The sequence below is a fragment of the Phyllostomus hastatus genome, unplaced genomic scaffold (genome assembly GCF_019186645.2).
Source record: "Phyllostomus hastatus isolate PE091 unplaced genomic scaffold, TTU_PhHast_1.1 phas_scaffold_216, whole genome shotgun sequence".
Lineage (NCBI taxonomy): Eukaryota > Metazoa > Chordata > Mammalia > Chiroptera > Phyllostomidae > Phyllostomus > Phyllostomus hastatus.
Genome location: NW_025334018.1, coordinates 15,280,574 through 15,305,097, shown reverse-complemented (window position 1 = coordinate 15,305,097; position 24,524 = coordinate 15,280,574). Strand labels below are relative to the sequence as shown.

Here is a 24,524-nt window from a genome sequence, read left to right as displayed (position 1 = left end):
TAAGGAAAACAAGAATATGGTGTCAGGGAAACAGAGAATTTCAGTAACAGATGATAAAGTGGCAATGACTATAACCTAGCAATTGTTGAAGACTTTGAAAAAAACAACACAGATTTAGTAGAGTGACAAAGATTAAATCTTAAGTGAATTTCAGAATGCAGAGTAGGAGGAGTTTGAAACCATCAACATACACAGATTTTGGGAATTTTGTTCTAAAGAATTCAAGCCACATTTTGTATCATACAATGAGAAATAAGGGTGCCTGAGGATTTCATGAGCAGAAAGTTCAAAAAAAAGGAGACTAAAACAAATGTTAAAATAACAAAATGGAAGGTGGATGTATTATCTTCAGGATAGTTTTAGCTGAATTTATTTAACAAACACTGATATACTGAAGAGTGACTGTTGAAGAATTTGTCAATACAACTCAATATTTTTTCCAATCCTCAAAATTCATTTTTTCTATTTTTAAATGTCCTTACACATGAGCCAACAATTTTGTTTATACTATCCTAAGTGATGTTATCCAAACCTATGACTTTGATATTTACTGATAGTCTTTAATTATGTATCTGCTAGCCCTAACATTTAATATTAATATTTTAACTTAATAGGAATGTAAAGGTTTAATTCTTAATATTTTTAGCTTTCTGTACCCTCTAATTTTCTATAACGTAACCTGTACTGCTTCTTTAGTAGTAATAGAACATTTGAAGATTTTTCAAAGGAAGTAGTAATTCATGAAACTATGTTCCCACTCACGAATAAATTAAAATATCAATGAAGACTGACAACTGATCATTGGATCTAGCTATATGAAAGTCACTGGTGTCCTTGGCAAGATCCATATTGATCAAATAGTGGGAATACAACCTGACTGTAATAATTTGGCAGTTCCTCAAATGTTAAACAGAAAGTTAGAATATGACCTAGCAATTATACTTAGGTAGATACTCAAGAGAATGGAAAACGTATGTCCATACAAAAACTTGTACCCAAACATTCATAGCAACATAACACCTGAGGAACCAAAAGTGTAAGCAGCCCAAATGTCCATGAATGAATAAACAAAGTATGCTATATATCCATATGATGGAATATTCAGCAATTAAAAAAAAATTAAGTACTAAAACATGCTAGAGCATGGATGAACCTTGACATTAGCTAAGTGAAAGAAACAAACCAGTCACTAAATAAAATACTTTGAATGATTCATTCCATGCATTTGAATGTCCGCAACAGGCAAAGCTACAGAGACAAGAAAGTGTATTAGTAGTTGCTAAGGCTGTGGGAAGGGGGTTCTGGGGAGTGACTGCCAATTCATATGAAGCTTGGGGCGGGAGTGATGAAAAATGTTCTGAAAGTAGATGTTGATGTTGCCAACTATGAATATAATAAAAGCCACTGAATCGTATACTTTAAAAGAGTGATTTTATGATACATGAATTATCTCAATAAAGCTGTTACAAAAAAGAAAGGCAGTAGAATCAAGCTGATAATCAGTTTGTATTTGTTCTACTTCTTGATACTTGCTGTTTTCTATTTTGTTGCCAAAGTACAGGTTTAATTTGACCTTACTTCGAGATTTTTTAAAATAAACTTTTCTTCCTTCCCCTTCATCCCTCTCTCCACCACTTCCAAACTCTCCAAACCAAACATAACTAGACAAAAAAACTGTTTGTCTCTTTTAAGAAAAACCACATTTTACATTTTTAAAAGGTATTAAATGTGGCCATTGTTCACATTTATTTTTCACAGTCCAAGTCACATGTCTATAGTCATAAAAAAAGCATTTACCTAGAAATAGTAACATATCACATTAAGCAAATACTACATTATATAGCCTGAATTCTAAAACTCATTTTGGATTATATGAAACTATCATGTAAAAGTTACAAAACAAGTGTTCCTCAGTCTTTAGAAATGTTTAAATTTTTAAATAATGCTGCTTAATACCTTTCATGAAATTAAAGAAAAAATTACAATGGTGAGCAGAAGGTATCATCCCTTCATGGGTAAAGACTGAGTATATATACAAGCCCAGCAACAACGTTAAGTTTAGAGCTGGCTTCCTCTCTTAGACCATATAATTTCAATAGTATATAACAATTATCTATTGTTGGAATAATACCTGAGCAATTTAGCTAAATACATAAACAACAGCTCTGGCCGGGTGGCTCAGCTGGTTGGAGCATCATCCCGTATGCCAAAGGGTTGTAAATTCAATCCCTGGTCAGGGCATATACCCAGACTGTGGGTTCCATCCTTGGACCAGACACATACTGGAAGCAACTGATATTTCTGCCTCACTCTTTCCCTTCCTCTCTAAAATCAATAATAAAAAAAAAATGTCCTCAAGTGAGGATAAAAATAAAAAATTTAATTTAAAAAAAGGATACAAACAATAACAAAAATCATGCATAAATATTCAAACTTGGGGAATTCTAGTTAAAAATAACAAAAATAGACTATCTTTCCTTCAAAAAAAAAAAAAAGGTTAAACAAAGATTTAGATTTCACATGTAGATCATTCCAAAGATTTGGATCAGAGAGGTATGTGAGTCAACCTTTTCTGCATTCCTTAAACATTTTCTAATCAACTGATGAAAAAACAAATTTCATATTCAAAGACACTTTCAGAATGCATCTACAGTTAACTTAATGCAAAAGTATATGGTAAAGAGAAAGCAAATTCATTGAAAACATTTCATTTTATTTTTGGTGCATGTTCTTGCGCATTTCTTCAAGGGCTGCTTCTTTCTCTCTCAGCATCTGCTTAAGTCTTCTTATTTTTTCATCTCGAATGGTTTCTTCTAACTCTGGTGGTGTCATGGGAAAAATATCTTCAGTATAATTTTTACTAAAGGAATGACTTTGTTCAAAATCTGCATTTAAACTCAAGGCATCTTTCTCCTGGTTCTCACGTGCATGGTGTTGTACTTCAGTTCTCTTTTCTTCCCTGGTTTTATTGCAGCTTGTGACAATGTTATGGTGTGATACATCTGAAGGTGGTAGAATATAACTGAGTTGGGAACCGGTGACATTAGTTCCTCCATTTGCAGCTGTGTTATAATAAGCACTCTCAGTTTTCCTCTTCTTTGTGTGATCCATCTTAACAATTTTTGATTTTCTTTTCTTATCAAAACCCTGTTGCAATGTTGAGCATGATTCCAACAGAAAAGCAAAATATTAGTGCCATATAGAGTGGGCTCTGAAATTTAACAAGTTTGCAGGTACAAATATTTAGCACTTAAATTCAACTCAACAAAATACATTGAGAACTATAGCAAAAGATTAATATTTATGGTATGCACACACACACAAACAACAAAAAGCAGACAATATCTAATAATTTTCACTGAAAATAAATTGCTTAATTCATTTTCCTGCTTAAGTATTAGAATCTGCACTGATGTACCACCAAAATATAACAGCCATTTGTGAAGAACCTGAGAATTAGAATTGATTTAATTTTTCTTCCTTAGCACGGTAGCAACATACTAAAGATTTTCATTGGGAAAGATCAACTAAGCTCTGATCTGAAGTTCAGGATATTAAATGACATAACAATGAAATAAGTAGACTGACAATAGGCAAAGTTACGAAGATGTTACTTTTCATCTTTACTGACTATGTAGATTTCTTAAGATGTTGGTAATACTGCAGTGAACATGTGCATGCTTGTACTTTCCCTATTTGGATTACTTCATTTTATTTATCCTCACCCGAGGACATTTTTTCATTGCTTTTAGAGAAAAGAAGGGAGAGAAACATCAACTGGTTCCCTTCTGTATGCACATGGGATCATATGTACCCGGACTAGGGAATAAACCTGTAAACCTTTTGGTTTATGGGACTACGTTCCAACCAACTAACCCCACACCAGCCAGGGCAGATTATTTTAGATAGGGTCTTCAAAGTAGTATAATCAATGAAAAACCTACAGCCATTTTCTTACAATTTTATGACAAAAAATAAACAGTAGATAAATAAAAACACCATCATTAATTAACCAGGGATGCATTTTTACCTATGCATATATACTTCTTTTTTAACATTATTTTGACATAATACGTATATATGCAAAGTTGCATACTATTATATTAAGATGTAAGACTAGTGGTGGCCATATAACTCAGTTGGTTAGAGTGTCCTCCCTATACTCCAGGATTGTGGGTTCCATCCCTGGACAGGGCACATCCAAGAATCAACCAATGAATGCATAAACAAGTTAAACAACAAATTTATGTTTCTCTATCTAAAAAATCAGTAATTTTTAAAAAAAGACACAGGAAAATTAATACATTGATGTCTCTTTAGAGTAACTACAAAGAAGATATTAAAATCTATTACCTGTTTCCTCTCTTCCTCTTTCCCTGTAAACTTTGTTTCTTTGTCACTCTTCACCAAACTCCCAAAGGAGTCAAAACCTTCTCCAGTGCCCAAGTGGTCAGTAATCCGAGTAAGGCATACTCTCAAATCTTTAGTGAGACCAAACAGCTTTTTCAACTCAGCATCGGTCTTCAGATACGCCTTATTGCTTCTTCCTTGAGAATTTTTCTTCTCATTTCTTTCTTGAGTAACTTTTTCTAATGTTGATGCCATCTCATTCTGGATCTGGATAAGGAAAAGAAAACACACAAACAATACTGCCCATTACTTAAGCCATTTTATCAGATTGGCAACTAAGTCATTACCTCATCTTACTTCAAGCATGCTTTAAAGTCCTACATGGTTGGTTTGCATTACTCTTGCCTTACCACCCACACTTGAAAAACTGAACTGAATTGAATACACTTAAAATTTTTCCATGCAATTCCTCATTTATTTTACTTTAGTGTACTAGAAAGGTAACAAGTACTCAATTCTCAAACAACCAAAATAAGAATACAGACTAAGGACAAGTTAAAAGTTATCTATATTTTAGTCTTCCAAAAAAGTCTCATGCTTTTAACCAATGGTATAATCAGAATTTACCTCCTTGTATCTCTGGAGTTCAATAAATTCTGCACTAAAAGGGGATAAACACTAATATTATTAAGTAGACCTCTATGTAAGGAAAAGGTGGGTACAAATACTTAGCAAATAAACACATATCTTAAGTAGAACAGAAGGGTTCCTATGTGGATATGTTGGATAACTGGATGAGTAATCAGAAGGGCTAAAAAAGTGGGGGGTGGGAGGGTAAGAAAACTAGTTTACTAAAAAAAAATCCAATCAAAGATGTTGATGAATACTATTTCCACAAACGACTTGAAAGGTACTGATCGACCCTGTCCAACCCCTTCTACCATCTACCTAAAAAACTTGCCAGATAGTTATATACAACAAAACAACCCCCCCCCCCACAGGATCTCCTATATGCACAATATTGATCTCATCATATACTAAAAGTAGGCTATTAAATATATACATATACGTGTGTACAAATGTATGTGTATACACACACACCATATTTTACTGAGCTTTTAATTCACATTATCTTTCTCCAATTCTTCTAAACCCTGTTGCTCTGTGATTTTTTTTCTTTCTTTTAAAGATTTGGCATGCCAAATGATTCAAGACAAAGATACTGCTTGGACTCTCTCAATTATACTCCTCTTCAAACACTTCCTTCAGACAAAAGCTTTGACTTAATTAAGCATTCATGTGTGCGTGGTATGTGTGTGATGGAGGATGGGAGAGGAGGGAAGAAAGGTATTATAGATAACTTTGAGAATTAAAAAAGAAAAAAATTCTACATAGATAAAAAGAACACCCTGACATGGGAAAATTACCTTTGGTTCTTGATCTCTGATAACACACTGTTGTGAAGTAATACTTGTTGCATCAACAGAGGAACTTATTTTCTCTATGCTCTGGATGATATTTTCTTTTGGGGGGGCATGTGGAAAGTCTGCCTTTATGAATAAAGTCTTACTCTGTTTTAAGTAGTTTATGGATGGGTTCAGTTTATGTGGGTTTAGGATAGAAAGAGATGTTGTCTCCACTTTTTTATTCTTCTCTGCCCTTAGATTGGCCATGGAAGCAAGCTGGGTATTTGAAAGTGATTTTGTCTCCATCTGGGAAGATTTATTTTTAGCCAAAACAAAATTTACAACCTCTCTGGATATTTCTGTGACTGGACTTGAACTCACTATCTGTGATACATCTTTTCTTGGTGGAATATCAGGAGAAACCGAATTCTGTTGATCAATTTGTGATGGCAAAACATCTGTTCCCTTTATAGCCAACAGATAGATTTTCCCATTAAACATAACCAAAGCATTATCCTTAATAGGCATACTTTTGGGCTGTGTCCCACTATGACTGATGGTACTCAATGGTGGCACATTTAGAGTGTTATCTCCCAAATTTTTCTTTTCTACAAAACTTTTTAAAATCTGTGAAGCCACATTATTTGAAGACTTAACAGGAACAAGAGGTGGAGTACAAGGCTGTCGACTTTCTTGAAAAATCCATTTCACTGGAGCAGCTTGAGCATGCTGACCACCACCTTTTAATTGTGTCTCTTTAGCAACATTCACTGGAATTTGTGTGGTATTTAGTATCACTGGCCTTGCTATTTCTGTAACAGGTTTTGGATAAATGTGTTGAAAGTTCTTGGTAACTACATTTTTCACTGTTTTTACAGGAGATACGTAAATAACAGATGGTATTTGGGAGGCCTCAACTGTTCCTGAGGTGCTGGTGGTTGCAGCTGCAAGAATCTTTTGCTGAACTGAAGGAGGCAATGACGACGCTGGTACAGATTTCACTTCAGCATGGGCTGGAATTTGTAAATGATGCCCAGAAGGCAAAACTGGAGATTTCACAGTCATTGGAAGACTCTGAGGACTCACTAAAATGTAAGATGAGTCATTTTGTTTTGAGGAGGAAGAAACAGCCAATCTTTGCATGGTGAGTCCATCAATTTTCACACCATGACTCTGAACTTTAGAAACTGATGAGGTCAAATTTTCAGTTCTCACAGAAGTGACTCTAACTTTTTCTGCTGTATCTACTGTTCTTGTAAATAAATAGTTTGAAGAATTGGCTGGCTGAAAAATGGGCAATTGAGGTGATGATGCACTTGTGGAAGAGCTGGAAATCTGAGTCTGAAAAGTAACTTGAACTGGGCTTCCTGTATTCCCTTTCAATGCATCAGACATAACTGAAGATTGAACTAGTGGTATAAGATTTCCAGAGAAATTAGGAATTGGAAGTAATTGCAGAAGATTTTTTCCATCCGAGCCAACCGTCTGAACTACTTGGTACATGCAGCCTGAAACACTTAAAAGAACATGAGTAAATAAATACAACGTACTACATGGTACATACATTTTATTTAAAAGCAAATGTTTGCAAATACTTTAAATATATGTAAAATATAATAAAAGTATATTGTCTGTCCCTTGGACTTTTCAAAGTGAAATATTACAAAACAAAGATTTTGAAGAAATCGAAAAAACAATAAAAAATATGCTCAGCTTTTAGATCTCACATTGTTAGGCAATAGGTATGAGAGAAACACCTACAGCTAAAACTGTAAGTAGTTGTCCAGTGTTTTACCCTGTATAAAATTATGTCTACTGGAATATGCTCCTCTTAAACTATTAGCATCCTCCCTCCCCCTTTTCCTTGAATTCTGTCCTCCTGTCCTCCTTTTACTTTTACTGAGCAGGATTCTCATTTCACCTTTATTTATGCTTATTCTATTTCTCTCATACTTCCTGCCCGCCACCTCCACCAATCTGTTGTGTTCTTCCCACTGACAATGACTCACAAGTTCCAGTGCTAGCCATTCTGCTTTTGCTAAGGCATCTCTTATGGTGATAACTTAGTGTGCCATATTTTTTCAGACTCAACTGAATTACTCATGTAGGAACCATTTTCTTCTTCAATTTATTGTCTCAGCCAATGTGAAGTTTGGTGCTAAAGAGCCCTTGGTATGGCAATTAGGCATACTAGTTCCAATTGCCTGTCAATCCGTAGACATACTGTAATGTGCTTTCAGATGAATGGTTTTCAATGAATGTGGAACACACTGAAAGTCAGTAATTATTGTTCATTTTTTAGTAATTTTTTTAATCTAGCCAATTTTGATCTGGATACTTATGAGCTATTAGTACAGATTGTCTCATTTTTAAAAAATCCCATACTAATATCTCCACAATTATTTGTAGATTTCTTGAATGTAGGCCCCTCAAGTTATTTATACCTGAATCTGCCTTTCAGTTCCTGAAAAATACCAAGACCTCACAGGACTTAGGGCCACCACACATGCTATTTCTCTGCCTAGGTACTACTCTCCCACTCACGTAACTCAAGCCTCACCATAAATGATACTTCCCAAGTATCTGACCACCTTAACTATCCTTTCCCCTCCTTCACAGTCTAAAATATTACACCTGTTTATTTCCTTCACAGTATATATCACAAGTTATCACCATATATTAATGTGTTCGTTTACTTGTTTGTACTGTTTCTCAAGCTCAATTCTAGCAACATGAGTGCTAGAATTATCATGTAATACCAGTATGCCCTTATGTGACTAAGAGCAAATGAAGAAAAAATTTTAATGGCAAAAATTAGAAACTCGTGCATTTTACAGCATATAGGTGAATTTTAAAACTTCAGATATTAGTAAGTATCAAAGCCAAAAATTCTATGCACCCTAGGAAGCAATGGAATTCAGTCTTACCCTTCTGCAACCCTAAAGAATATAACTACACCTTACAAATATTTAAAACAGCTTTCTGGACACTTGATATTGGTTCGATGTGTTATATTTACTTTTAGTAAATGGAAAGTTAATGTCTAATGGGAAGCATAACAAAAAGAAAAGTATGAATTCTTACTTTCAGAGCTTGAAGAGGAAGACCCACTTAATCACCTCCCCATCCCCCCAAAAGCACATACAAACAGAATCAGAACTTAGTGTCTGTTGTGGTTCAGGTATGAGGCTCAGTGATGGGGAAAGGGTCAGTGAAGTACAGCCTGTGGACCAAATCCTCCCTGTTTTTGTGCAGTCCACAAGCTAAGAATGGTTTTTATATTTTAAATATTTTATGATGTGAAAATTATGAGATTCAAATTTCAGTCTCCATAAAGTTTTATTAGTACACAGTTGAACTCATTTTTTCATGTACTGTATGTAGCTGCTTTCATGCTACAACAGCAGAGCTGAGTAGCCACAGCAGAGATCATACAGCCCGAAAAGCCTAAAATATTTGCTCTCTGGCTCTTTACAGAACATGTTTGTTTGCCTCCAACCTAGTTCAACCCACAATCCCTAAAATCAAATAATTAAGTAAGATAAAGGATATATTTGGATGAGTACAAAGATGTCTGCTGCACCTTTTCTTAAAACAGTCTCTTCACAAGACTTCTTAGGCATGATGCTCTCCTGCCTCTGTAGTGACTCCCTGTCTTCTTTGCCAACTCATGCTACTTCAATCAACCTTTAAATGTTGAAATTCACCAAAGCTTAGACTGAATTCTTCTTTCTACTCTGTAAGCTTTCCTTAGATGATTTCTTTTGTATGCATGACTTCAATTAAATTACCATTTTTATATCAACAATTCAACTATCTATATCTCAGCTCTTTTAAGATTCAGGCTTATGTATCCAAATCTCTCAAGACATTTCCATTTAGAATCTCAAATACACTCAAAACTCAACATGGCCTTTTCCAGTGTTTTCCCTCCCTTTGGTAAATGGCATCCATTTACCTCAGATGTCTATGTCAAAACAATTCCTGCTTCCTTACGATCTATTTTCAATAACAAAATCGTGCTATTATCTCCTGTATCTCCCTTAATCTGTTCTTTCCAAGCTGTCTTCACTCCAGTCCAAGTACACACCATCTCTAGCTTAGACTGTTATAGCAGCTTCATAACTGGTCTTTCCTTTGGTCATATCCTCTCCCCTTCAAATTGGAATGCCCTTCCCTGCTCAAAATGTTCCAGCAGCTTCCCATTTTATTTGAGCAAAAAGAAAACAAATAAATTTTGATGTAATATAAGTCAAAGGAAGAGTGAGTTTCAAGAAAATTGGGTGATTCAGGCCAAGTAGGCTACAGATTAAAAAATGTACACTGGAATAGATAGCAAGTGTCATCGATGGCTTTAAAAGAGCAGTCTGGTGTCGGGAGAAGTTGCTGAGGGGTGAATGCGAACAAAGGATATGAAGATAGCAAGTACAGACAGCTCTCTTATGAACTTTGACTATAAAAGGGATGAAAAATACTGGCAAGCAGCTAGCTGGAGGCTAAAAATGGGGTCAAAGAAGTCTTTCTTCTCTTTCTTTAAAGCTTGGATGCAGCAGAGCATGTGTAAAGGCTCAAGGGAGTCATCAAGAGAGAGAAACTGGTAATAAAAGACGAAAGTGGGATAATTAAGTAACAGGTTTGATAAGGAGGTAGAAAATGTAAACCAGAAGACAGGTTGGAGGGAATGAACCTTAAAGAGAGCTGGAGAAACAGCTCCTTCCATTGGAACTAGAAGAAAAGTTAGGTGCATTTGCAGGTAAGTTTATAGCTTTGGTGTCAGAAGGTTCCGGTAATTCTAAAGTAACGGCTTTTATTTTCTCTATGAAAAAGGACATGACATCATCTTCTAAGAATAAGAGCAAAAACAGGGAAGAGAATCAGAAAGATTCGAAAGTCTTTGTGCAAGAATAAGATGACCTAAGAAAATCTGTTTTCAAATCTAATAATTGATTTTTATCCCCCTCTCTTCTCCTCCAATCCCCTCCAAAAACAAAAGGAAAATACAACTTCATCTATGCCAGTGTATCAGTAGAGATTCACATAATCTACCAGAGACCACAAATTCCTTAAAGGCAGATTACCCCATTCATACTTATATCCTCTACACCTAACTAATATAGCAACTGGCACATTGTAGACAATGTTAGCTGGCTTGAATTCTACAAGCTACAATAAAAAAAAAACATGATTTCCTAGTAACAAATGGGTGAGTTCTAAAAATAAAACTAAAATGAAGAATGCTAAAGAGAGAGATGATAAATCAGGATAAAGTTCATACCACTTCGATCAATATATTTTTTTTCCCCATTATAAAAGACAATCCATTTAAGGAATAAAAACCCTACATAAACATTGTTTTTCTTTTTTAAGAAAGATTTTATTTATTTTTTTTTTGCGGGGGGGAGGAAGAAAGAGAGGGAGAGAAACATTGGTGTAAGAGAGAAACATCAGTCAGCTGCCTCTTGCACATGCTCCGAATGAGGAACCAGGCCCGCAACCCAGGCATGTGCCCTGACTGGGAATTGAACCTGCAACCTTTCGGTTTGCAGGATGATAACCAATTAATTGAGCTACACCAGCCAGGGCTGCTTCTATCTTCTTAAAGATCTTATTCTGCTAGCTAATGTCAGAACCAAAACTAGAATCAGATTCTGCATCCCACACTCTGGTTAGGTCACCTAAAAAGTATCATCAACATGCCAATTACCTTAAACCATCTAGGGTTTGAACTGAATAACTACATTAGAAAAATAATATAGTTTAAGACTTTAAAGAGAAAATAAGAAATACATCTATTTTAATCTTGCCTCTTCTAATTATTAGCTGATTGACTTGGGTAAATTTACTTAACCTCTTTGAAATTCTATTTCTCCATTTGTAAAATGGGGACAATAGGCTTGCAGTGAGAAGTAAATGAAGGAACTGGCTGGGATTATGATATATGCTACTAATAGTTTTTCAATAAAATATATAGTTGGTGTCCAAGAATATGTGAATTAATCAGGTAGTCTTAAAAATGTGAAAACTTTAATAAAAAAGTATAAGAATTTTAATAAAGGGAACATTAAACATATTTATATTATACAACTGACATTTTTTACATTCTAATATTGATGTGAAGCATGCACACATTAGAAATGGAGTAATAAAAATTTTGCAAGCTAATGAACATTTTGTATATTTTTTGCAAAATGTATTTTTTCAGCTGCTAGACCTTTTTCCATTTACTATGATTTAACATTACATAGTTATGTATGTTACAAATATATAAGCATATAACATTAAATATACCACATAACGTATACTATATTATATTATATACATAATAGATGCCATTATAAATATTTGTCAATAATCTAATCCTAATAAACAGCCCAGCAGGCGGGTATTGCCATTCCTATATCATAACTGAGAAAGTAGATGTTTAGTAATATTAAATAACTTACTCAGAATTATATGCTCTCTTGGGCAATCCCATCCATTTTCTTGTTTACTTTAGCATACCCCAACATACCAGGGTCCAAAAAATTCAATTGCATAAACTGAGAGATTAATGAAAAATAGAGTCAGTTAGCCTGACACACTCACTCACACACCAAAACAAAAGTAAACATAACATCTACACTGTAAAAAATTACACCCACACTAAACTGACAATGGAACATTATCTAACCAAAGCAAGGCCCCCCTACCCATTTTAACTACTCATTTTTAAGAACAAAAGGTTAAGGGTGGATGAAAGCCAACTGACAATTACATAACATTCTAATTCCTACTATTGTGATGTATTATCATAGGCTTTTATTATATTACTTCTAAGCCGATGACTCACAAATCGCTATTTTTAGCTCTGAGCCTCAGTTTCAGATTCAAATATCTTTCAGATGGCTTTCTTAGTGTGTTCCTCACCTTAATTTACCACTATCTACCTGGCATCATAATTGATCCCCTTTTCTTTTTAATTTTTTTATCCTCACCCAAGGACATTTTTTCATTGCTTTTTAGAGAGAGAGGAAGGGAAATAAACAACAATATGCCAGAGAAACATCGATTGGTTGCTTCCTGTAAGGCAAGGGATCTGGGATCTAGGCAACCTAGGTATGTGCCCTGATTGGGAATCAAACTCTCAATCTTTCAGATACGGGACCATGCTCCAACCGTCCCACACCAGGCAGGGCTGATCCTCTTATTCATGTCATTCAATGACACAGTCTGCCTATTTTCTCTTCTATATTTCTTTGAATTCAACCTTTACTTTCTATCAGGTAGTTCAAGTTCTAATCATCTCTGAAAGGACAACTGAAATAGAATCTTTAAAAAAAACTTTATTTTCAGAGAGGGAAAAGGAGGGAGAGAGAGAGGGAGAGAAACGCCAACATGTGGTTGCCTCTTGCACCGCCCCCTACTGGGGACCTGGCCTGCAACCCAGGCATGTGCCCTGACTGGGAATCAAACTGGCGGTGACCCTTTGGTTTGCAGGCCAGCACTCAATCCACTGAGCCAAACAAGCCAGGGCGCAAAATCACATCTTTACATGCCTGATCCCTCACCCCCAAATCCATACTGCCATCAGTTACCTAAAATGCATAGAGGACCATGACAGTCCTTTTCTTAAATGCTGATGTGTAAGAGATAAAGTCTAATCTCTTCAGCAGGGCAAACCAAAACCTTACAGGCTATCCTGCTTGTAGTATAGAATCGAACAATAAATACCAGTTGTTAGCAATAAGCCATACTGGTGCTTTATTTTACCAATTCCCTCTGCCTGGGCATAGCCTGCATTCATCTTTAATTGGATAGCTGATAACTTACATTCCCCAACTCAGCTGCTCCAGAAACCTTTCCTACAATTCCTCTTCTCTCTGCCTTCAGAGCATCCTGTGCACACCGCTATTAAAAATGTAATGTGTCATCTCCCCTCTAGACTGTAATGTTCTTCGTGGCATGGCCCATATCCTATTCTTTTGTTGGTCTTTCCATTAGGGCAGTCTGTCACAGAGCAGGTACTCACTGAATGCTGTTACAGCCAAATGTTGGAACTATATTGACAGTAAGTGGTAAACCAGGATATAAACCTAGGTTTCTGTAACTACACAGCTTACCTTCTTTCCGCTATACCATTCTGACTCCTGCTTTGCTCTTTGCTAATAAACTTTATACCTACAATCACAAATACCTTCCAGGTTTTTTCTTTGCATTATAAGATTAAACTTGAGTTTTGTATTTTATGCGCTGATAAATTAGCAATATTTTAAACAATAAACTTTCTGTATCATACTAAAAAACTTTTTGAGGAAAACTAACTCAAGAAAACTCAAGTACCTTAGAAAACAAAAAAATATATATTTTTAAGTTTATTAAAAAAATAAATGATTTACTACCATCAAAAATTATCAGAAAAATAAGAAAACTAATTTCCAATAAAGACTTACGAAATTCTATTTGGACATCATGCAGATTGTTACTTACAAAACAGAACAGAATCTATATGCAACCAATAACCAAAGTACTTGGTTTGAAGAAATAAATTATTTGGAAGATGATGAAAAATGCATAAATCAGTGAGTTAATAATAACTCCAAATTACTTATGAATGTAATCAAAACAATTCAGTCAGTAATGTTTTTAAAAAGGCCAAATACAGATAGCCAAAGGGTTAGAAACTGGATAAAAGAGTCGAACTACACAATAAAAACAAATGTGAATTTCTTATTCTATCTTATTTCCGATAATTAAAACAAATGCAATTAAGTTAGGGTAAGTCAAGTATCATCAATATCCAGGTACTAAATTAAGTTAGGGTAAGTCAAGTATCATCAAATTAAGTTAGGGTAAGTCAAGTATCATCAATATCCAGGTACTAAACAAGGTAGAAGAAATAAAGTTATTAAAAAGTAATCCTACTTTTGCATATCCACACACAGCACTCTCTCTGCCTCTTCACCCAATTTCCACCAAAAAATAATCGAACAAACAACATACATATACAAAAGCGGGGTCTTTTGATGATTTCAACTGAAATAGTTTTCTTGGCAGTTCTTCAATATCCTATTGTTTCAGCTCACCCCGTTTTATGACCATCCCATTTTAGAATATAATGCATGCTTTTTTAAAGTCCTTATTATAATTAGGTTTTGAATTTACTTATAATGAAGGAAAACCTGCTTTGGGAGCCACGATTTGTAAAGTGGTAGCCTCACAATAACAGCAACGTTTAAATAGTGCTTTTCTGTTTTTCCTAATTATTTTACATATATTCGCTGTTTTAATCTTTAAAATATCTCTAGGTGGACTTATTTACAGGATGCAAACTGAGGTACTTAGCCTCATGAAGCTAGAATTAAACCTCGGCAGTTTGATTTTCTTCATGAATCCTCTTCCACGAATTTTACATCTTAACTTCCATGCGTTCTTCTTCCTTTTCCTTCCGCAGAGACCCATTAACATTTTTTTTCTCACCACTTATTATACATCCACTAACCACAAAGTGCACAACTTAAAACACGCTACTGGAGAGTATTCCCGTGTCATTTTGTTCCCGTTTCATTTGTCGATTAATAGAAGCTTGAAAAAAAAAAAAAAAGAGCTACGGAGTTAGTGATAGGCAATTTTCTAAACTTACAAGTTACGTCTTTAATACTGGAATTTCCCCATATCAACCAAAGTTCTTTTACATCGATAACCAGTTAGAGATGGCATTCGCACCACCCCCGCCTCAAATACGCTGTTCCAAAAGATTGCTTTTACATGAAAATGTGGATTTTTTTTCACTTTTCCTTCTCTCCACAGAAAGCTGTTCTTTGAAATTTTAGAATAATCGGTTCCCTTATTCTAGAACAATTTCTCCGTTTCTAAATTCACAGACTCTTATTAACGACACAAAGACACATCCTCTCCTCACTCCTAAGGCACGGCTATTTTCACGGAAGGTCCAGCGCCACCTGGGTTGTACTTGCTACTCCGCGCAGATCACGGCTCGTTTCCCCTGCGAGGGCGCGAGAACCTTCCAGAAGGTTTGGGTCGCACAAGCGCGTCGGCCATGTTGGATTTCCTCTCCTGTGGAGATCTATTCGGTCCGCCTATGAAATTGGAGACGCTGGGCCAGGGCCAGAGGCCCGCTGCGTTAGGCTCTGAGGAGGTTTTACGTTTCCGAGAGGGACGCGCTCTAAGGGCTCTAACTGCCAAAGCGACGAGCGCCTCCCCCGAGCGGCGCGCCCGGCGGGGCGCAGACGCCTGTGAATCGCGGAGTGACAGGAAACGACGGCCGACGGGGCATCCTGCTTAGAGACGGGCGAGGGGCGGGTGTGTCGGAGGAGATCGCAAACCTGTACTTACCAGTGCGAGGCGTCGCCTGACTTTTCCTCTGCGGCTTTCAAGAAGACTCCCTGCAGGTTATTGGACATTTTAGAGGGGTGGGAAGGGTCAGCGCATCCGAGAGAGTGGACAGTGTGGGACCGGGGTCCTCCCAGGGGCGAGAATCGGAGCGAGGGGCTGAAGTTGCCCCGGAGGAACTCGAAGGGGGTTCGAAGCTGAAAAGAGGGCGCTAGCGAGCTCTCCAGAGGGCGTAACTCCAAGCTTCCGAGGCAACCGGCGCAGCCCCCAGAAACCGGAAAAATGGGACGCCTCTGACGGCGCTAACCCGGCCCGGAGCTCCGAGAGAAACCGCCCGAGTCTCCGCCCCCCGAAGCTTACGACGTCGCTCAACGAGCCTCTGGGAGTCGGCGCGGGAGGCGTGGCCTTAATGGCGCCGCCCCCAGCAGTGCTGGGTCCTCGGTGAAGACCGCGCCCTCCGAAGCCGCTAGCCCTAGCAAAGCTCAGCCAGGGACTTCTGGGAGCGTCACATCCGGTTGTCAAGGTGACTGGCTCGCTCAAGCCCCGCCTTTATGACGCAATCCAATCACAAGTGATATTTGCTATCTCTTCTTCCGGATCAAGGAATGAAATCGCCAAAGAAACTTCTCCAGTGACCTACGCAAAATAAAATGTTTCCGGGGTCAATTGTAAATTTTTTGCCTTTGTGTTCGCCGCTAGGATAGTTTTTTCTCCCCTGCCAGAAGTCGGAGGGCTGGAGGAATCGTCATTTCCTCGTGGCGTGAGGAAATTTTAGACGCCTACCTGTTTGCAGCGCCGAATTATTGCTACTTTCTGGGGACTTCTCGATTATTTCCTGTTTCCTGAAACTTTGCGTCTAGACTTAACCTTCTTTCTCCAACCCATGCTCATGTCTTAATCAAAATTATTTTTGTCATATAGTTAATTTATTCATTCTCTAAAAGTTTCATTTCCCATGTAGTTGTGGGTTTTGGGGGTTTTGTGTTTTTTGTTTGTTTTGGTTTGTTTTTTTTTGGGGGGGGCGTCTTTATTTGTATCGCCAGAGGAAAGTTTTTCAGGAGTCTCTTGATTCCTGCCATTCAATTCTTGCCATCACTTAACCAAGAAACGGATTCAGTTTCTAACTTAAGGGGCATAAGTTGTAGTTCAGCAGGAGCTAGAAGGAAGTTGTGGGATGAGTGGTTTAAAGACCCAGTTTACTAGGCACAGACAGCACCCATCTACACTGACACACTAAGTTTAGGAGACAGACTTAAGGTAGCTAGTTGCGAAATTTATGGCGTTCTTTCAAAAATGTTGGTTACCTGGTACCCTAACTCCTTAATGAGCTAATACTGATGAAAGAACTTTGTGTCCTGATATATTAACAAAGCGATACTTTCTAACTAGTCTTCATTCCTTGTTAAAGGTTAATTTCAATGATACAGAATGCTGTATATGTAATTGGCATTTATCGTTCAGTCAAATATCTTCTATACCAAAGGGGGTGGGTGGTGAGCTGTTAATACTGTTTTGGTTTTGGTCATGCTCCTATCTGGGAAAGCTGAATTACAAGTTAACCATTTTTGGCTTGTACCATTTTTCTCATCGTTTATTCCTTTTGCAGCCTGGCTTCTCCTCATGTCCTTCACCACCTCCTATGAATGAAACTCATTGTCCCAGATTGGGTTCCCTGGGAAACAAACTTTTGCAATGGACTTTTGTATGTTTATTAGGGGTCAGAATCTGTGGAAGGGAAGGAAAAGAGGCAAAATTGAGCAGAGAGAAGTTTTAACAATGCGTTAGCCTATCTCACATTTCTAAAACTGAGGTGAACTTGCAAAGTTTTCCCCAGTGGGGATGCAGGTTTTGCCAAGGAAGGTTGTAGGACCTTAGGCACGCAGTATCTCTTCAGCCAAGGCAACTACTCAAGGAGACTGATAACTGAGGCGTCTGCTGGCCACACTCCAGAAAGTGGCAGAGTAAGACCTTCATTCCTCAAGGGAGGTCAAGGAGATGCATCACAACATCCGCTGTACTCATTAAACCACGCCCTAAGTGGTTGCAATTAATGTTTATCTCACATTCATTCAAATCTCTCCTCAACAGCGCTATTAATTATTCCTTCATCCATGGCTGGTGTGGCTCAGTGGGTTGAGCGCTGGCCTGCAGAAAGAGAGAGGTTGCCAGTTCCATGCCTGGTAAGGGCATATACCTGGGTTGCAGGCCGGGTTCCCACTAGGGGGCCTCCCAGAGGCAGCCGATTTTTCTCCCTCTTTCTCCCTCCCTTTCCTGTCTAAAAAATAAATAATGTCTTCCAAAAATTTTATTCCTTCACTTTTGATGCCATTGGTGATATACTTTCTTGATTTTTCTTCTACTTTTTTTTTGTCTACTCAGTCTCTTTTGAAAATTTATCACCAGCCATTAAATAAGGAAGTTCCTTAAATCTCGGTCCTTGTTTCTCCTATTTTCAGTTGTCTTATTTTATCAAGTGATTTCAACCATATCCATGGCTTCAACTACCACCTCTACCCACTACATACTAAGCAATACTTATACTATGTGCCATATACTATTCTAAGTGCTTTATGAATATTAACTCATTTACTCTTAACTGTAAAAAGTATTTATTACATACAGATGAAGAAATCAAAGCACAGAGAATAACATAACAGCATTATTAAAGGGATAACAGTGAGACCAAAAAGAAATCAGAGCCCTGGTGGGGGTGGCTCAGTTGGTTGGAGTGTCATCCCATACGCCAAAAGGTTGCAGGTTCAATCCCCAGTCAGGGCACATACCTAGGTTAGGGTTCTGTCCCCCATAGGGATGCGTACAGGAGGCAACCAATGTCTGTCTGTCTGTCTGTCTCTCTCCCAAACCAATAAACATATCCTTGGGTGAGGATTAAAAAAAAAACTGCAATTTGCCCCCAATCTCCAGCCCTTCTTCTCCATAGCCTTTCTATCTTTATAAATAAAACATAATTTTAAAAAAAGAAATTAGAGCATGTTAAAACAGATCTTGTTAGCTAAAAGACAAGGTAACGAATTTAACAACTGACAGAAGTGAATAGATTAATAAGTCAACAAATGTAGATGATTTCACACACAGCTCTGAGAAATTAATAGTGGAAGCAGACAAAAATAAGCATAGTTGTCAAATTTGCAAATAATACAATAAACCAGGTCAAGCTATTAGATATGCAAATAATTCCACTCATCAGTTCAGATTCTTTTCAAACATATATAGAATGTGTATAAAAATAAACCATGTATTAGCTATAGCTATAATATTCTAAAGGATAAATACTATACAGACTGTTTTCCAACCATGAATTTATTAAACTAGATAATTTAATAAAGTATAGTTTTACCTGGCTGGCATAGCTCAGTGGATTGAGCGCAGGCTGCAAACCAAAGTCTCGCAGGTTCAATTCCCAGTTAGGGTACATGCCTGGATTGCAGGACATGACCCCCAGCAACCACACATTGATGTTTCTCTCTCTCTCTCTCTCTCTCTCTCTCTCTCTCTCTCTCTCTCTCTCCCTCCCTTCCCTCTCCAAAAATAAATAATAAAATAAAATCTTTAAAAAAGTATTTAAAAAAAATAGCTTTAAAATTTTTAGAGGCTAAATAACCTATTGCTAAATTATTTTTGGATTAAAGATACCATAATGGAAATTAAGTGACTTAAATTTGTCAGAAGATAAGGTTAAAAACAGATGTGTTAAGCATGAATTCAAGAAGTGTTGAAAAAACTGGTGTCCAAGAATTGCTTGTTGATGTCAGGAAGCGTCCACATACACATTGGAATTGGGTCTCTGAACCTAGTTTAGTTGGTGTCAGAGAACTGAAAAGTGCTAGAATGGAACATTGTGGTTTTTGAAGAGAAATAATACAAGGGGGGAGGAGGAGGAATGATGAACCTTTGATTCCTGGATGGCTATCTAGCCAGCCATGATATGAAACTACATTGAGATCTGAATGAATGTGCTGTGCTAAAATCAGTAACTGAAGGTAAAATTTACCAATGGAGTTTAGAAATAGTAGTAGACCCAACTCCGGAGGAGTTGACACACTGGGTATATAAGGAATTGCAAAATAATAAAAAACATACTAAATATACAATCCCATGGTTATTGTTATCTGTAATAGCCAAAACGAAAGTAAAAGTGGGTTTCCAAGATAGCTGCAGAGCAGGTGGACGCTACACTCACCTGCTCCCTGAACCAAAACAGATTTACAGCTAAATTATAGAGCAATCAACCTGAATAATCAACTGAAGGCTAACTGAACTGAAAGATTGTAACAAAGGATTTACAAAAGCCACATAGAGACTGGTAAGACGGGAGGAGACATGCAACAGGTGAGAAGCTGGATTAGTATGAATGATATCTCAGCTGCAAAGCACCCCCCTTCCAGGAATGTGGGGTCTCAATGTCAGACAGGAACCCCCAACACAGTACAACAGAGATTAGAAGAGGCACCCACGTAGCATCTGGTGGTGAAAATCAGTGGGGATTCAGTCCACCTGGGAGAGAATCTGCTAGAGACCCAGACACCACCTTCCCAGGGTAGAGTACTCCTATTGTTACAGCACCAACGTGGGGAGTGCATGCTGGGTCCTCCAACTACTGGCGACACCACTCTGTTGTGCTCAGGTCCTGCAAAGGTGTTTGATGGTACCCAGCAGGGACCTTTGGCATGCTCTTTTTCTGGAAAAGCTTTTGGTGGAGACTCAGACAATGACTTAATTGTGTAGCTTTGGGGAGGGGACCGTTCTTCCCCACCTGAGCTCATAGCTAAATACTTCCCCACCTGTTGAATCACTTGACCTGGCCTATCAATCCATGGCCCCTCCCTGCTGAGTTCAGTTGTGCAGGGAGATGAGTGCCATGCAGAGCTGGTAGTTTTAGTGCACCATCTCCTGGGGAGGCTTTTGTCCAGGAATCAGATGGGTGGTGCTGGGTTGTGTGGCTACATACAAAGGGGCCACTCATATCTACCCTGTGAGCTCAGCCCAAGCTATCCCAAAAAGGGGAATAAGTACTCCTACAGGCTGGTAAGATCTGCTCTCCCAAGCCCAGGTGGCCTGGCCCTGCTGAGCTCAGTTCTGGTGGGGAAGAAGGGAGGGCTTCTCAGAGTGGGGTCATTTGGAGTGTGTCTCCCATGGAAGCTATTGTCCAGGACCGGGACAAAGTGCTTGGCCCCTGTTGTGGGCTCATCTGGTACATCCCCCAATGGGAGACTCTTTTTAATCCATACCCCCAGTCACAGTGTCTCTGTCCCACTGGGCTTGCTCCTGCAGAGGGGATGGCTGGCTGCACCCAACATGAACCTGCAGCATGCTCCTCCTGGGGGAGCTAGAATTAAAGACTGTGGCAGACCCTATATGGTTTGACTCTGGAGTAGGGGCCATTTTCCTCTCGTTGAGTATCTGATGACATGGTTCCCAAGTAGGGAACTTGCTAACCCAGACCTCTCAACCTCAGTTGCCCCACCCTACTGAGCTAATGACCTGTGGAAGGGTCTGTGGGTTGCCACCAGCCTGGACCCACTCTGCAGTCTTTCTTTGGAAGGCCGGGCAACCTTAGGCATGGAGGCAGAGTAGCTGACAGGCAGAGTGGACTTCAGGGAGTGTTGGATTTTTATAGATCTTCCCACAGCATTAAGTTGGAGGAAGCCAACCCTTATACACAGATTGGCCTCTTGCACACACACACACCCAGGCTCAGTCCATGCAGCCACAAACAGTGAATAGCGTGGTAGCTCAGGCAGGTAGCCCAAGGCTGTTTACACACATCTGACATCGACCAGTACCTGAACCTCACCCAAGTGGAACCAAAACCAACACAACCCATACTGGGCTTCAGACCACACCAGAACTCAACCCGACTGCCCACACAAATGGCATACCCAAAGGGAAATTCTGACAGCCACCAGATCCTGCTGGGAACAACTCTGCCTTGGGAGACGGCCCCTGCACAGCATTCACACATGGTGATTGAGATGTATCCTTACAGTCAGCCTGCCTGAAGGGTTAACTCTACCCGTGAAAGGGCCAACAGCGTTCAAAACTCAACTACAACAGGAGGGTGCACATAACCCACAAGAAACATTCCTGGAGCACTGAGCTCAGGTGATCTAGAAGATTGTGCCACTAAGCCCAACAAGACACCCATATTATAAAGCCATCATTACATGTTTGGGACTCATAGCAGATCTACCTAATATACAGAGAAAAATGGGAAGACAAAGGAATATGTCCCAAATGAAAGAAAAAGAGCCCAGGCTGATGTGGCTCAGTCATTGAGTGTCAGCCTGCGAATCAAAGGACTGATGGTTGGATGCCCAGTCAGGGTACATGCCTGGGTTGTGGGCCAGGTGCCCAGTAGGGGGCATGTGAGAAGCAACCACATATTGATGTTTCCCTCTCTTTCTCCCTCCTTTTCCCTCTCTAAATAAATAAAATCTTTAAAAAGAAAGAAAAAAAAAGAGAAATCCTCAGAAAAAGAAAATTAAATAAAATGGGAGCAACCCAAATACCAGATGCAGAGCTTAAAACAATGGTTATAAGAATGCTCAAGGACCTTAGGAGGGGAAACAGATAAAAATGGATAATAAAACATAGAGATAGTAAGCATTAAAAAGCACATAGAAGCCATTCAAAAAAGACAAGTCAGAAATGAATACAATAGGCTCTCTGCTACTCCTGTTCGACAGACAGTTGCGTCTTCCTGTGCAGTACAGACTTCAACTATGAGACATGATGGGGAGGGTCGGAATGAATGGATTTGGCTGTGTTGAGCACCTGGCCACTAGGTCTGCTTTTTACTCTGGCAAAGTGGATGTTGTCATTATCGATGATCCTTTCATTGACCTCAACTGCATGGTCTACATGTTCCAGTATGATTCTACTCATGAGCAGTTCAAAGGCATAGTTAAGGCTGAGAATGGGAAACTTATCATCATGGAAAGTCCATCTCCATCTTCTAGGAGCAAGATCCTGACAACGTCAAATGCAGTGATGCTAGTGCTGAACATGTTGTGGAGTCCACTGGTGTCTTCACTACCTTGGAGAAAGCTGGGGCTCACTTGAAGGAGGTAGCCAAGAGGGTCATCATCTCTGCCCCTTCTGTGGATGTCCCCATGTTTGTGATGGGTGTGAACCATGACAAGTATTACAACTCCATGAAAACTGTCAGCAACGGCACCTGCATCACCAACTGATTGGGCCCCCTGGCCAAGGTCATCCATGGCAACTTTGGCACTGTGGAGGGACTCATGACCACAGTCTTTGCCATCACTGCCACCTAGAAGACCCTGGATGGCCCCTCTGGGAAGCTGTGGTGTGATGGCCGAGGGGCTGCCCAGAACATCATTCCTGCTTCTACTGGCATTGCCAAGACTGTGGGCAAGGTCATCCCTGAGCTGAATGGGAAGCTCACTGGCATGGCCTTCTATGTCCCCACCCCCAATGTGTTGGTTGTGGATCTGACCTGCTGTCTGGAGAAGGCCACCAAATATGATGACATCAAGAAGGTAGTAAAGCAGGCACCAGAGGACCCCCTCAAGGGCATCCTGGGCTATACTGAGGACCAGGTTGTCTCCTGAAACTTTAACAGTGACACCCACTCCTCCACCTTCAATGCTGGGGCTGGCACTGCCCTCAATGACCACTTTGTCAAGTTCATTTCCTGGTATGAAAATGAATTTGGCTATAGCAACAAGGTGGTGGACCTTGTGGTTCACATGGCCTCCAAGGAATATGAGCCCCCTAGACCACCAGCCCTAGAGACAGGAAAAGAAGCCCTCGGCTTCTGGGGAGTCCTTGCCCCAAATTGATTCCCTAACACTGACAATCTCCTGACCTCCATTTTCCATCCTAGACCCCCTGAAGAGGGGAAGGGCTTAGGGAGCCCTACCTTGTCATGAACCATCAATGAAGTTCACTGTACCTAGTCAAAGAAGGAGGAGGAGGAGAAATGAATATAATATCTGAAATGAAGAATATACTAGAAGGACTCAACAAAAGATTAGATGAAGCAGAGGATTAAGTCAGTGATTTAGAGGACAAGATAACAGTAAGCACACAGGCAGAGCTTAAAAAAAGAAAAGAGAATTTAAAAAGATCAGGAAAGTCTTTGGGACCTTGGGGACAAAATCAAGCATAACAATATCTGCATCACAGGGGTACCAGAAGAAGAAGAGAGTGAGTAAAGGATAAAGAAGTTGTTTGAAAAAATAATGGCTGGAAATTTCCCTAACCTGGTGAAGGAAAAGGTCACATAAGCTCAGGAAGCACAGAGAGTCCCAATCAAGATGAACCCAAAGAAGCCTACAGCAAGTCACATTATAATTAAAATGGCAAATGTGAAAGACAAAGAGAGAATCTTAAAGCAGCAAGAGAGACATAATCACCTATAAGGAAGTCCTCACAAGGCTGTCAGCTGAT

The 24,524-nt window shown here is 39.0% G+C and overlaps 1 protein-coding gene and 1 pseudogene across 4 annotated transcripts; one reads left to right on the top strand and one right to left on the bottom strand.

Annotated features, from left to right (window-relative positions):
* Window positions 1-1,702: 1,702 nt before the first annotated feature.
* LRIF1 (ligand dependent nuclear receptor interacting factor 1) lies at window positions 1,703-16,693 on the bottom strand. 4 transcript variants are annotated; one of them, XM_045817173.1, is made up of 5 exons: window positions 16,089-16,692; window positions 12,200-12,295; window positions 5,778-7,272; window positions 4,354-4,617; window positions 1,703-3,147 (listed from the first exon to the last, which is right to left on the bottom strand). In XM_045817173.1, the coding sequence occupies exons 2-5, from the start codon at window positions 12,229-12,231 to the stop codon at window positions 2,713-2,715; spliced, it is 2,226 nt and encodes a 741-aa protein (XP_045673129.1). In that variant the 5' UTR covers window positions 12,232-12,295; window positions 16,089-16,692; the 3' UTR covers window positions 1,703-2,712. The 4 variants fall into 4 exon arrangements, with proteins under 4 accessions (XP_045673129.1, XP_045673128.1, XP_045673130.1 ...); XM_045817172.1 differs by lacking the exon at window positions 12,200-12,295 and having other exon boundaries at window positions 16,089-16,693; XM_045817174.1 differs by lacking the exons at window positions 5,778-7,272; window positions 12,200-12,295 and having other exon boundaries at window positions 16,089-16,644.
* Window positions 16,694-22,838: 6,145 nt separating this feature from the next.
* Window positions 22,839-23,914, top strand: LOC123804630 (annotated as a pseudogene).
* The last annotated feature ends 610 nt before the right edge of the window (window positions 23,915-24,524 follow it).

What these genes read in the sequence shown, in the direction of transcription:
- LRIF1 (XM_045817172.1), bottom strand. Translation starts at nt 16,156, where the DNA reads ATGTCCAATAACCTGCAGGGAGTCTTCTTGAAAGCCGCAGAGGAAAAG. An exon ending in TCAGGCGACGCCTCGCACTG is followed by an intron (nt 7,273 to 16,088) that starts GTAAGTACAGGT and finishes TGTTCTTTTAAG; the next exon opens with TGTTTCAGGCTGCATGTACC. An exon ending in AAGAGGAAGAGAGGAAACAG is followed by an intron (nt 3,148 to 4,353) that starts GTAATAGATTTT and finishes ACATTGCAACAG; the next exon opens with GGTTTTGATAAGAAAAGAAA.